Below are 13,942 nucleotides of genomic sequence, written 5' to 3'. Positions count from 1 at the left end.
ACTGACCATTCCAAGTACACGAACATTGAGCAAACCCGACGACTTTCAAAAACATTAAAATTCGAAACAGCTTCCGACTAAAATCTCTTTCGATCAACTGCCATCCGTGACAAGCGGTCTAGCAGTTTGTCCATATTGACGACCGCTCCTGTCACTTTTCCCGCCAGTTTGCTCGTTTCGGCGGGTACATGGGTAAAGGGATCAGCTGTCAATTAGTGCTGGACATTCCGAAAAGCGTTGCCAACCTTCGAGAACCGATACCGAAATAAACCAGTCGCTGGACGGCGAATTATATCTTCTGCTTTCACCACTCGTTTCGCTGTCGTCGCTTTTTGCTCGGACAAGACAGGTGGTTGTAGGAATTGATCACTTAGGCCGTCGACACACGGGAAGACTGTTTTCCAACTGAAATCGGCAACCAGTTGGACAAACTAGTCGCCAGCGTCCCGACCAATGTAGTTAGGTGGGACAGTGCACACGGGGCGACTGCGATGCGACCAGTTGAGGACCAGTCGGCGATCAGTCGTTAAGCAACCGGACCTGCCGGTTGCTAGGTGATTTCAGTCGCCTGGTTTGAACAACTTTTCGCATATTTGTATTGCGCTTTTTTCAAGGATCAGGTATACCAACTGCGATAACTCTTCGTAAGCACTTTTTGACATCCTGTACATAGACTGAAATATTTCGTCTGTTTCTTGTAATGCAGCAGCAGCTACAAAGAGCCTACATTAAATATTTGTTTTAACATAAGGATGTACCCAACACCTTCTACTCTACGCTTTCTTGATTGTTTATAAAACACCAGGGCTTTTTCATCTCTATTACTCATTTCAAACACCATACACAGTAGGCCTACAGAGTATCGTTATAACAAAATTAGAGCTCATTCACTGTCTCAACTCAATTATAGTCGCGCCCGTGTGCGGATGTAACCAACGCAACTGCAACCGTAATCGCGTCACAAAACAGTTGGTTCAACTTTAGTTGGGTTTCAGTCTTCCCGTGTGTCGACCGCCTTACAAGCGCGCCCTTTGAGATCAGGCAAAACGAAAATGACCGAGTACGAGCGTGTTCTGTTTTATGTAGCTCAGCCTTCAGCCTTCAACCCCGCCCGCTCGGAGACAGCGCGAGTTGTAGCTGCAGGTTCTGAAGTAGTGTCACGGAGAACACAAAATATATACATATATATATTCAATTACTTATCGTTTTAATAGAGGGAGTAGAGCGTCTGACTTTTTATTCTGGGGTAAACGTAAGAAAAAGCAGATAGGTACAATGAACTTAACGAATACACTAAATAACACATATTTAGTCCAACAAAATAATAAACCTGGTAGAAAACAACTTGTAAAACTTGTTGTTGTTGGGGAGGGGGGGGGGTTAATGGTTAATCAAACTTTGCTTTAAAAACTGAACATAGCATAATGCATTCGTAAATGTCTTTTGCATTAAACTAATTGACTACTGAATAGACAGTTTGTTCGACTCGATTAAACTAAGATAACGACGTATATTTCTTGAACGGCTAAATTACGCAAAGTATCACGACACAAGACAGCCCAAAGCGCACTTGCTGCTCGGGACGATTCGTTACCAAGGAATACATTAGTTCCAGCGATTTAGACGTTCCGCCTTGCAGAGCACTGCGCACCTGCCCTGGCGACCAGCGATTTTCAACCTTCCGCCCGGCCGCCGACGGCATACAATCGCCCGCGCTAAATCAGCGCGACAAAAAGTGCGACCGTGATAAACCCGCATCAAGTATTCAATTAAAATACCCGGAGACCCAATTATGAAGGTCCGAACACTAATGAGGGCCCGGGCAAGCTCCCAATTAGAGAATTCTCCCCGTTCCAATCCTTATGTGGCTTTTTCAACCTGATTAGCGTAGCTTGGTCGGTTCAAAAACAGATAAATTAATGCCCCAGCTACCCCCCCCCCCCACTTACAGATGTCAATAGCCTTGAATTTTTCCAAAGGGAAAACCAAGTTTGCGGTAGGTAAACGGTTTGAGACTACTAAAACGTGTATCGTAGTAGAAAAGGATTTACGTGTTAAAGCCCTATAAAATACCAAAGATAAAAATTTCAAAAGATTTAAGAATGAACAATTGAGACGTAGCTGAAGAGAGGTTAAAAAGTTTGTCCATGTGAGATACTGCAAGAAGAGAGTTTGTACAGTACTAGGGAATGGATCTGACGGTGGTTGAAATACAGGGCAACAAAAATGAAGGTTTGTAGAAGATCGATGAAAGAAGTAAAGGAGGATGTGTAGAAAAGTGGAGAGAAATGCCAGAAAGTGGAGAAAGAGGAATACTAATTAAAATATTCATTCATAAGACTGTGGAGGGATAGAATATGGAGAGACCAAATGTTTAGTTGACCCGAGAATTGCCGGAATGTAAGAGGATATGTATGTTTATACCAAAATATGTAACCTCTTCTAGAGGTTAAACAATTTTATCAATAACACATAAATCCGCACTCCCTCTATTCTATACGATAGTTTTTCTCATAAGCCCCACAATTTACTAAGGAAAGTACCATAATTTAGAACAATCGACGTAATTCCCCATACACAACACACACGGTTTCGTGTCCAGCGCGTCAGGGGGCGCCATATTTATAAGGACGGCAAATGGGAAAACAATAAAGCATAGGGCAAAAGTAATTACATCTTAGCGGGGGCCGACTCGGGCGATTACAATTTGGACCCCCGTGGGGCCCACAAACTCAAAATATCGGGGCGAAGACGCGGGCACAAGTTCCTATAGAGGAATCGACTCCAAGATCTTCCCGGGTGGTAAAGAACCTTATGGCACTAGGGTAGTAAATATGGTTAATCGTAGAAATTCTGCTGGTTTCCCATGTTATCGACCGGTTTCCAAGACGTATGATGTTTAAGAGGACACATGGTGAAATATTTGTTTGTTTCGTGCACGATTTAATGCCTTGTATCTGTTTTCAGGTTTTATAAGCAATATTTTCCGTTCTTGGATTTATTTTACAGTGATACGACAATTCGTTGATTTATATTCTATATAACACGCAATAAAATAGTGCTTTATGCGTGAAATTTTTAATTTAGTGGTGTTTGTAGCATCTGTTAACTGCTCTGATGGTCATCAGGAACGTGACATCAGCATACGAAGTTTTCAATGTGACAAGGTTTAACCTTGAAGACCATAGGGTCTGAAAAGAGTGGATGCAAATTCCCGTTATTTTAACAATACAAAAGCTTATTTGAGCTTCTGAGTAAGATCAGGTAATTCATTTTGGAAACAAAACCAACCTGACACGCTTAAAAATATACCCCTTTGCAAATCTGCTTTTGAATTCGATGAATTTACAAAATATCGAATCGAGACATTTTCCAGAAATGTAGTAAGTGTGTCTGTGTCTGTATATTTCGTAACATGCGGTAGAGATAGGAAGATGTGGTTTTATAGTATCGTGTACCTTTGAATGATTAAAACTAATTATATTGTATTGGGTATCCACAAAATCGCTTCCCTATGTTTTTCTGACGTTATTAGCCAGTGCGGAGGCAATTTCGCAAGCGGCCAAGTAAGTGGGGGGTCGTAGAAATTCTCGTTGACAGCTTTTCAACCATAAAACCGCAAAAATACTCGAAGACAGCTCAATTAAGTCACATCGCTGGACTTCAACTCCAGTGGAGAAAAGCGATAAATTACACCCGCCAAAGATAACTAAACTCCCGCCAAATATCCCGCCGAGACAAATTTGCATGTAAAACACTGCAATGTCCATTAAACTTTCCGCGTTTTTTGAAACCAGAGACAGCTTGGTGTAAATCATATAGCAATGCATAAATACATCGTTGCAGCAAACGCGAGCAGAACTGGGATTTCTTAATCATTCTACTCCTTGAGACTTGACGGTAATAACTTACAGTTATAGCTTGAATATTGTTTATTGGTGCATGTGTCTCTCATGCGGGTTGAGAGTTAGAGATATTTTAGAAATTAAAATTAAACATGTTCTGTTGGATTGCTTCCAATTCGGGGAGGTAGTTTCCTCTATTTGATATATTACATTATCAAGTACTACTACGCACAAAATAATCATTTATTCATATTATTTGTCTCCTGGGTCCACTAAATAAACGGTATCAGCAATCTGACACATACTTCATCCCATTAGCTTGTCAAAACCCCTTTTAATGGGTTAGCGGTGGGAGTAAAATGATATTTTGTGGGTAAAATCACACAAACTGCAATATTTTTAAAACAGTAATCCATACCTACAGATTTAGGGGCTGTATACCTACTACTGTATTGTGTTTAGAGTTAAATGACCATAACCACAGGTGTAGACATCACTTTGAAAACTCCTTTTTCGATTCAGGGGACCCAAAACGAATATTTTACTCAAATTTCAAACTTGAAAATTGCTACGAAAACAATACTACTTTGTATTGGGAAGAAACTAAAACACCCAATATAGCACTTACAATAATATATTAGGAATAAATACTGGATAGTGTTCACGTCATGTAGAGACACTGTAATTAATATTAATCGAAAAAATAAACCGTAGTACCCTTTTTAAAATTATTTTTAATGACTTAAGAATAAATAATACGTATATTGGAATATATATGTTGTGTCAGAGTACTCACCCAGCCAAAGGTAACATTTTGAGGGCCAGAGCTCGACTGAGGCAGAACCCAGCACCTCCTGTTGCGAACCAGAACGAGATGTTTTGCTGAAAACACAAATAACTGGTTAATGCTGGAAAATTGTATAAAAATCATTTCACAGAAGTAATTTCAATTAATTCCACAACAGATGGAAAATTAGGTGGACATGAAAGGTAATTTTGCAAAGAGGTTGGACTGATGGTTAGAGAGCAAGCCTTCTGTCAATAAGGTGCGGGTTCGAATCTAGCTGCAACTATGTGATTAAGTAAAATGGTCACCCAAACCTGTACGTCAAGATATCCAGAAAACTAAGAAACTCCTTTTAGGCGAGGATAACCTTATTCGTATTGGAGAATCCCCATAAAAAAGCAAAATTTTTTAGCTTTGCGAAATTTTAACGAGTAAGAAAGCCTTGTAGCCACATTTCATAGCACGCGCGATTATATAAAACAAAGTGAGGACTAGAAACAGCGGCGGGCTCGGCGGCGACAAAACATGCTTCATTAAAATTCCGGGCATCGTGAAGTGACGGCTACCTTATCACGACTGGACACACACACCAACAAACAAATATGTGAGGCTCACAAACACATGGGAGGAAAATGTTATTAAATATAGCATAGCTAAAATATACACTTCGTATTTCATTGGTGCAAGAAGTGGTTCTTTTGCGAACGATGAGTTCAAGCATGGATAAAAGGAGTAGACATAGATAAAAGGAGTAGACAGTCTACTCCTTTTATCTATGGTTCAAGTTAGAAAACCAACGAGAATCGGAAATATGCTTAAATACGAGTAATTATGTCAGGGAGGAACATGAATCGTATTTTAACAAAAATTTGAGCGATGATTTTAGAATGGAAATGCCTTTGAAGCTTCGTTATTGATTATTGACGGTCAAAAAACGTTATCTGTCCGAACCTCTTTTTTTCAATAATTACACTTATTTAACTTAACATTGTGAAAATGTTTTTAATCACACGTTATACAAATTTGGAGAAAACACATCGCTTAGTTAAGTGTAAGTCTATGGGCAAACAATTATAAAAAGAAACTGTTCTAACCTAACCTAACCTAACCAAACTTACTGATTATGAAAAAATCAAATCTATTTTTAATCAATATTTTCAATCGATAAAACCTTTTCTAAATGTTGTATTTTTCATTATGTATTACATACAAAAGGTTTCAATAAGTTATAATAGTGTAATTGGAAAAAATAGAGTTGCGGGTAGATAAAGAATTTTTAACATTATTGACTAAGACCATTGCTCTGACCATAACTCTATTGTCATTGTTGTTGTTGTTGTTGTTGTTGTTGTTGTTGTTGTTGTTGTTGTTGTTGTTGTTGTTGTTGGTTGTTGCCATTGTCTTATAACTCTGATATATTCAATGCTAGGACCAGCGATTGTTTTTAAACAATACCACTTATAAACATAATGATTATAGACAGCTGTTGCATGCTAACACAATTAAATCAACGTAAATCCGATCAAAAACAATTTGTAATATTTTGACACACTTGAATCAAGAAACATTAAGCTGCACGAGTTCTCCGAACAAATACACAGTTGCCTCTGCAGTTATCGTGATCAACAGAGGTCAGGTAAGTCACGGTAAATAACCGGTAGATGGCGCGATAGTTGCCTATTTGTACCGTATTGCACCAGATACCGCCACCGCCACCGCGCCGGCGCAGTGATACATGGGGCGGGGTCAGAGCACAGCGCATGCCCGGTGCTATCGCGACCGATATGTCGTTGCGATTATATTGTTATTGTTGCCCTCGACTGATGAGAGCCGGTGGGAACACGATACCAGGTTAACGAGAAGAGATACATATTTATGGTGATAAATTGTGTACTGCAACTATATATTCTACAGATGTGCGTTTGGTTGTACATGCTGAGAAATATAAGTCTGAGGATCGGATACACCTACTGTAGAAGAGGTTAATATTTTTAAGTCTATGTAAAAAATATGCAAGAAATCGTTTGTAAAGTCCAAGATTGTATTCATACTTTGTCAAATTTATCTCATGGTGTAATCACATTTGGTTGGACGTTAGAGACCAAACTGTCTTTTCATACATAGTTATCTAGCATAGAGAAGAAGACTTGAAGAAAATTTCAAACACGCTTGAGTCAAATTTATTTTAATTCACAATTATTGGCGTTGATAATTATTGGCACCTAAATTAATTACCGACCACTTCTACGCCAGGATAGGACTATTTCATGCAATTTTATTACCCCCAAGGGGTAGTAGGCGGCAGATGAGTACCTTCGTACTTTGGGCAACCTTTTGATTTTTAATGGACACCGTAATAAGTGTGTTGTATCATTCACTATCGACTCATTAACAGCAAATGGTTGCTCTAGCCTATCGTCTGAATATATTTTAATATTTCAACCCATTCGTGGCATTTTCCATGTATTTCTCTTCGACTTAGATAAACATAATGTATAAACGTCTAATACCACGTTTTCCATGGGGGGAAATAATAGCCACACTACAACACAAGTCTCCGACCTATCGCTTGTTCATTGACACCAGCTCGATCGATACTGAGAATCGATTACGAAGTCGATCGATCAGTGATCACAGAGTGGACGACTGATTATGGACGACTGACGACCCGCCTTGAGTCGCCGCCGCCGGTGACGTTGGTTGCATCTAAATAGCTGATGCATCAAGCGCAATGGCAGACACCATTCAATCCTGTACATCAAGTGCAACATCCAGTTGCGGGGACTTTGGTTTCGCGCAAATCTCTTTTATAATATTGAATTAAAAATGAATATGTATTTAATTCCAACTATACTGTTTTCCAAGTTAACTGTATGCACCATAAAAGATGAATATAGTAAATTAATTATAAGTTAAAACTATACAAAATTTACAACTATGAACCTTACAAAGAAACAGTAAGCAATATGACCGTTTTAGCGCTTTACTTACACCTTTGAACATGATAAGGTATATTTTTTTGTTATAAGATACATGTAGTATTAGGTCAAAATCGATCTGAAGTATGCAAAATACAATATAGAGAACTGGAAGGTACATTTTACGAAAAAAACTAATACAATGAAATTATTTGTCGCGTAATATGCTACAATTTTGTAAACGTCTGTCGGTTTTTTTATTAGGATAACTCGAATTCTTGTCACTGCGCTAATACATAAAGCACTTTGTCACCAAGTTTAGAGCGTGAATAGATAAAATAGATTGTAAATCCAATTGTATAGGATTGTACCGCTGAACCAAAATATCAAAAACACTCCATAAAAAAATACTACACCACTTAAATTGTGCAAAATACACTTTCAAAATTCAGAAGTGGCCAAATTCCAATCACCAGCGTAATTCACAGCCAATATTGAACGCCCAATTGACGCCTCAATCAATTACCGTGCTCCTGCCCCAGGATCGGGCCAGTTCGTGCGCCCTTTGACCTCCGAGGCGTGGTCACCGGTCTACCTGGTCACTACCAGTGGTCAATTACCACAAGCCATTACAGCTGCAATACAAGTCCAGCTATGACAGCAGGGAAAGTTGCGCTTGCTGTAAACCAGTGGAAATCGCTTCAATTAATCTGACTACGTGTTCGCTTGTATTAATGGTTATGTGGATTCCGAGTAGTAAGAGGTTGGTTTTATATCTTTAGGGTGAAATTATGGGGTTTAAGATGTATGGTGGTAAATGCATTAGCAGCTGTTGAGACGCAATCTATGCACGGTTTGCTATGGTCCGGTTGCTAATCGGATTATGTACCATGTAAAAGTTGTGTCCTATTTTGATAGAAAGTTTGGTAGACTAGTAGTTGATACTAAAGAAACAATCACTGTGCAATGTTGAGGCTTTATTTTATATTTAATATTCCAATTTGAAAATGTTTTATAAGTTTTCCAGCGATGACTGTTATTTTTTAGTTACCATAAGTTTGCCGAATCGACCCTAAAACAAATGTTTTTGAAGAACTCGGTCACCTTTTTCACAGGATTGAATTCTGTACAATCCATTCCCAACGAAATACGCAAGATAAAACTATGATTAATTTATACCAGAATTATTTAGAGATACCAAATAACAACACAAGGGGCGATAACACAACATTAATACAGTAAAGTGAACATGTCACATAAAACAATAAACTTTTTGTACTTCCTTGAGAGATTCTTATATTGTAAAAAATTGTTAAGGTGTTAAAAAAGAGTGAAGAATACAAGTTTCGCCCTACCCCATAAACCAATTTCCCACGTACAAAGACAAGCTTACTCAAAAAGAATTAAAACCAGAAATATTAATTGCACCATTACCGGGGAGGACTTATCGGATCGGACATTCCACGAGGGAGCGGCTTTTAGCTAATTAATATTTCCCAGAGTCCTCTCGTCCACGCGGCGTCAGTTTTGATAAATCCGGCTCGAAGGACCAGAAAACGGATAAAAACCGGACCAGATCGGACTGTCCGCTCATTACTGTCCGATCAACATGTAAGCTCATTAGCGGCATTCCGGGGCGTCCGCGATGGGCAAAAACTAAAAAATCACAGATGGTAAAATAAAATGACCGACAGAGCTGAGCCGACATATGCGACTTGACGATTGCTAGTTTAACGAAGAGTATTGACAATAAAAAATCATAGGAACTGGTTGTACTGAACGCGATTAGATTGGTTACATGCCAGCAAGCATATTTTGTTTTTGCTCATTAAGTTAGTTGGCAAACTAATCCGGAGTTAAGAAACGTGAATTAATTACAGACATGTTTGCATATGTCTACCCTTCACATAAAAATGCATACTAAACTGTATTATTAATTTACTAAACATGATGGATTTCATTTCTGAAGGATATCTTGACGTCATGCGGGCTTTAAAACTCGTTGAATTATCATATACTCCTTGACAAAAATATAAATAATTTAACTTAACCTAACCTAGCCTATGAAAGAAAGAATTAGGAGCAGAGCGAAAGAGATGATTTGGGGGAGGAAGAGTGCAGCCACCTAACTCGCGGAACAAGAGTGATGTCCGCGGAACAAAAGCGATTTTTCGGCCGGCCCCGAAATTTACCTGCTGACCCCCCGGAACAAAAGTGATGTGAAGAAATTGTCCTTTAACCGCAGAACAAAAGCGACACACGCAGCAGACTAGTCATCAACTACAATACCCAAATCAGAAAGTACCCCAAACCAAAAATAAAACTCTATTACACCATACAACTACCTCAAGGCAGTTGCCACACTGAAAGAAAACAACCACAACTACGATTATCCTACTTTTAACTTGTCCCACAAAACGAGTACCGGACAATAAATTGTACCGACAAATAACCATGATCTGTGACCGCTTGGGCTGTTATTAGCAATCGCCCAGAACGTACTGCTGATCCACTATATAATCCATGTAATAACACATACGCCATCTAGCGTAGGGAGGGGCAGTATGCTGACCAGATCCTATCTTTGGTCCTCCGCGCCGGATCGTACTGAATTATCTCTGAGTGTCCGGTTTGGACACAAATTGCAGTTTTGGGCTCCCGAACCCCCCTCCCCGCCTCTCGCTTATCTGGATCATGTATTATATAGATCGTCCAAGAGATTTTCAGTCGAATTCGTCGTGGATGTAATTTTGTGTGGTGTTTATTACTGGTTTTAAGAACCACCACGGAAATTGGTGTTAGAGGATATAAAAAAGGATGTTTATGTTAATGCTGGACATATGATTATGCAGTATGTATGTAGCATATTCATAAATTCGTCCTTAAACCTTACACATTGCTATTAGAACAGTTCAACAGCATGGCGAGAATTAGAAATGAATCTGTCGTCAGAATTTATTATTTGTGAGGGATCTAATTGATGAATTTTAACTGATCAGTTATTGGGAAAAGGCAATTAGGAAAATATATTTTTCTGTTTTGATTCGGTTGTGTGTTTTAGTAATTCCAAATTAGGCCTGCAACCGTAAATTGAAAATGGTTACGGAATTTAACAAGACTTTAAGTTAAATAAATAGTCTACAGACTGCGTCAGAATTTGATTTATTTCGCAAGGATGTAATTTTGTAATTATTACTGGCCATATTATTGGATCAAAGGAAACTAAGCAAATGTATACTCTTTGTTTTGATTCGGTTGTGTGTTTTGAATTCCAAATTAGGCCTGCATCCATAAAGTGGGAAGGGTAAACGGAATTTAACAATACTTCAAATTAAATAAAGAGTTTCTTTAGCGAATCTGTACGAGATTTAAATGTACCTAGTCCGATTCTAGTAAACAGTTAGATCTTTACACATTTACTTTTCCAGACTCCGACTTAATAACATGTGCCTCATTAGTGCCTTAGAAACTTCAAGGAAAAAATGTCAAACTTGTGTTCGAGACTTGAATGAACACCTTAAACAGTTCAAGAGGTAAAATATACAAACCAATTCCCAACCCTGAGAGTTTCAAGTGTCAACAAACATACCTTGATAGGAGCTTTGGACTCTCTGTTGAGAATTTCCAGAGGAGCTCTAATGCTGGGTTTGCCCAAGTACCATTCCTCCTGGTGACTGAAGTCTCCCAGCAACTTGACGAGGCGAGGTACATTCACGTAGTTGTCGTCGTCAAAATGGCAAAACCACCTGGAACAGAGAAGATTGTGGTTAGAAAGTGAATCCATGATCAATGTATCGATTCTCAAGATACAGTTCGTAGTTCTTGGTCCAGTCCAATGGGTGAAATCTTTATTGATCAACTACTGCAAAACTTTTATATTTTTGATAATCTAGGATTTAAAATGTGCATGGAACATTGAACACACAAAAAACATCAACGCACAATAGTCACGCATAAAAGAAGGTACAAGGTTCTCAACGAACAAAACCGTTCCGAAGCCCAATAAAAGACCATTTAGTGATGTGGGCTCAACAAAAGAGATAAACTAAATTGAGGGCCAGCCATTGTGAGTGTGGCCGATACAAGTTGAGTGGCCAATCAAAAGGCAATTGTCGGCCAATTAAAAGGTTAAGTTGGCTCTAATCAAGCAGTTCCCTCATGAGGGCAATAGGGCATCGCGTGTGATCAACGAAACGATCGAAGACTGTGAGACTGAAACGTCAAAGCTGTTACAGTTTTGTCAATGAGTACTGAACATTTTTAACATGCATAGAGTGAATAGTTTTAAAGGCAAAAGAGCACTGTGAGAAGAGTCCTTTTCAAGAATCTTGGTCCAACCATAAGTGTTTTTGCTTTGTGATACGTAAGGTAAAAAGCAAATTCCAAGTAAATCTTAAACTTATGACCATGTCCATAAAAAGCAGAAACACGACAAAACGAGCTTACAAGCTATGAAAACAAATCATACCCTTTCAGAAGGCACAATTCAACACTGACACCTCTGTCAAATTACACTCTGCAATTAAACACACATCCAGAATGTGTGTTGATAAATCAAAATACGTACAAATAACCGGGCGGGAAATAGATTTCAGCCGGCAACAGAGATGAATGTACTTCGGATGGGCTCTAATGAATCAAGATTCCATCGGATTTGGGCTGACGAGCGTGAAGAGAATGATAAATCAACGCGGCCTCTTGTAAAGCGGCTTCCAGCGCCACGGCCGAGAGGCTAATTCTGTTAGTATAGCTGAGTCGAGAGGCCACTGGATACTAGGACACTTGATATTTTAAGCTACTGGATATTCTAGGATATTTGAAAATTTAAGCCACTGCACACTCTCTAGGAAGACACTAGATAAACTTAGCTACTGGATACTCCAAGATCACTTGATACTCTAGTACAATGGATACTTTAAGACAGGATACTCTAGCTAGGTTATTTGATACTCCTCTAGGATAATGGCTACTTATGGCTTCTGCATAATCTAGGCCACTGGACAATCTTCAACTGGATCTTCACCAAGACCCTTTAGTCTTTGCCATTGGATACTCTGACTCTAGATACTGAATACTTTAGGAGACTGGATGTTCGTTTAGTGTTAACCGACTACTTTGGACAAGCTACTGTATCCTAGATCGAGTTAGCTGGTTATCCAAGCCTTAAGTTTTGGATACAAAACTTACAGACTACTGAACACTTTACCTGGGTAAAAAGTACTCTAGGATACTAAAATTATTGAGATGATCCCATTTATGATTAACATACATTTATCATTGTTACAAAAAATATTACTGTAAATGGTTGTGATAAATTTTAGACGAAAGATATTTCACACGTGAAAACTTCTCTCCTTACAAAATCTTCCTTAGATGTCTAAGAAACAAATCTCATCAAGAGCATGGGTCTTAAAATATTCGTAAATTATATGGCCATTCTACAGCAGATTTTGTCTGTCATCCAGCAAGAACGTAGAGTTATGTGAGGTACCAACTTTACACGTTCAAAACGATTCACCTTTAGTGTCATTCAGTTTCTGGTGTCTAACGACATAATTAAAACAATTAAAAAGTGATGTATCTAAATTCAATATTAATCACGAAACCTCTTACAATCATAACCTGACACGCTTACGCCATTAAACCCTTTTCAGACTTTTTGACACTTAGATGATATCTACAGTTTTGAGGTCCCCTGGACCACCCTCCCAAGTGTCCTGGTCTATTTCACACTCCGATCCACATAACTCTCATCTCACGAACCCTCGATCTAAATCTGAGATTAACACAGTTCCAATTATAAGCAGACAAGGAGAAGGCTGACCGGGAACTTCTCAGCAAGGGGTTTAGTCAGTCCGGCTAAGCCTATTAGTCTTGGAATCGTCTAACAGGCTAAAAGTCCAATCGGAGATTTCAGACCATGTTTTTCCCTATCGCTGTCAAATGAGAGTGTGCGTGTGTGTGTGTATCTGTCACTAAAAGAGCGGATAACCCCATGTGACCTTAGACTTGTATTTTGACTCTTCAAGGATTAATATTCTGACTTTATGGTAAGGAAAATGTGATCACAAACACCAATTACATTGAGTTCTGCAACAAACAGTCCATCAAAGAGGTAATAAGAACTGCAGATAATATTTTATATTTCAAACAGTTGAAATCCGGTTCCAAGCCTGTCTTACGTGATATTTAAAATAGGTTTCATGGACTTAACTCTATGTGGTTTTAATAGTGTATGGCTAATGATGCTAAATGTTGTACATGTCAAACATATTTATTTATTTATTTTTATTTTTTAAGGGAGAGGAGGGAAAATGCTTTTACGCACACAGGTAGCCAGCCTATAGTGTGAGACTCCTGATTTTATCACAGACTACTCACTAAAAAAAACC

At 38.7% G+C, this 13,942-nt stretch overlaps 1 protein-coding gene across 1 annotated transcript in view; it reads right to left on the bottom strand.

The window, feature by feature from the left end:
• Positions 1-13,942, bottom strand: part of LOC128991345 (fringe glycosyltransferase) — a 106,283-nt gene that overhangs the window by 8,123 nt on the left and 84,218 nt on the right. The window contains exons 6-7 of the mRNA XM_054414155.1: positions 11,140-11,296; positions 4,642-4,727 (exon numbers count right to left, since the gene is read on the bottom strand). Coding sequence (XP_054270130.1) covers positions 4,642-4,727; positions 11,140-11,296 — 243 coding nt within the window. The remainder of the gene's footprint in view (positions 1-4,641; positions 4,728-11,139; positions 11,297-13,942) is intronic.

The sequence above is a fragment of the Macrosteles quadrilineatus genome, unplaced genomic scaffold (genome assembly GCF_028750875.1).
Source record: "Macrosteles quadrilineatus isolate MER2022 unplaced genomic scaffold, UCM_ALF_1.0 Scaffold_1__1_contigs__length_201487025, whole genome shotgun sequence".
NCBI lineage: Eukaryota > Metazoa > Arthropoda > Insecta > Hemiptera > Cicadellidae > Macrosteles > Macrosteles quadrilineatus.
This window is presented reverse-complemented; position numbering and strand designations above follow the sequence as displayed.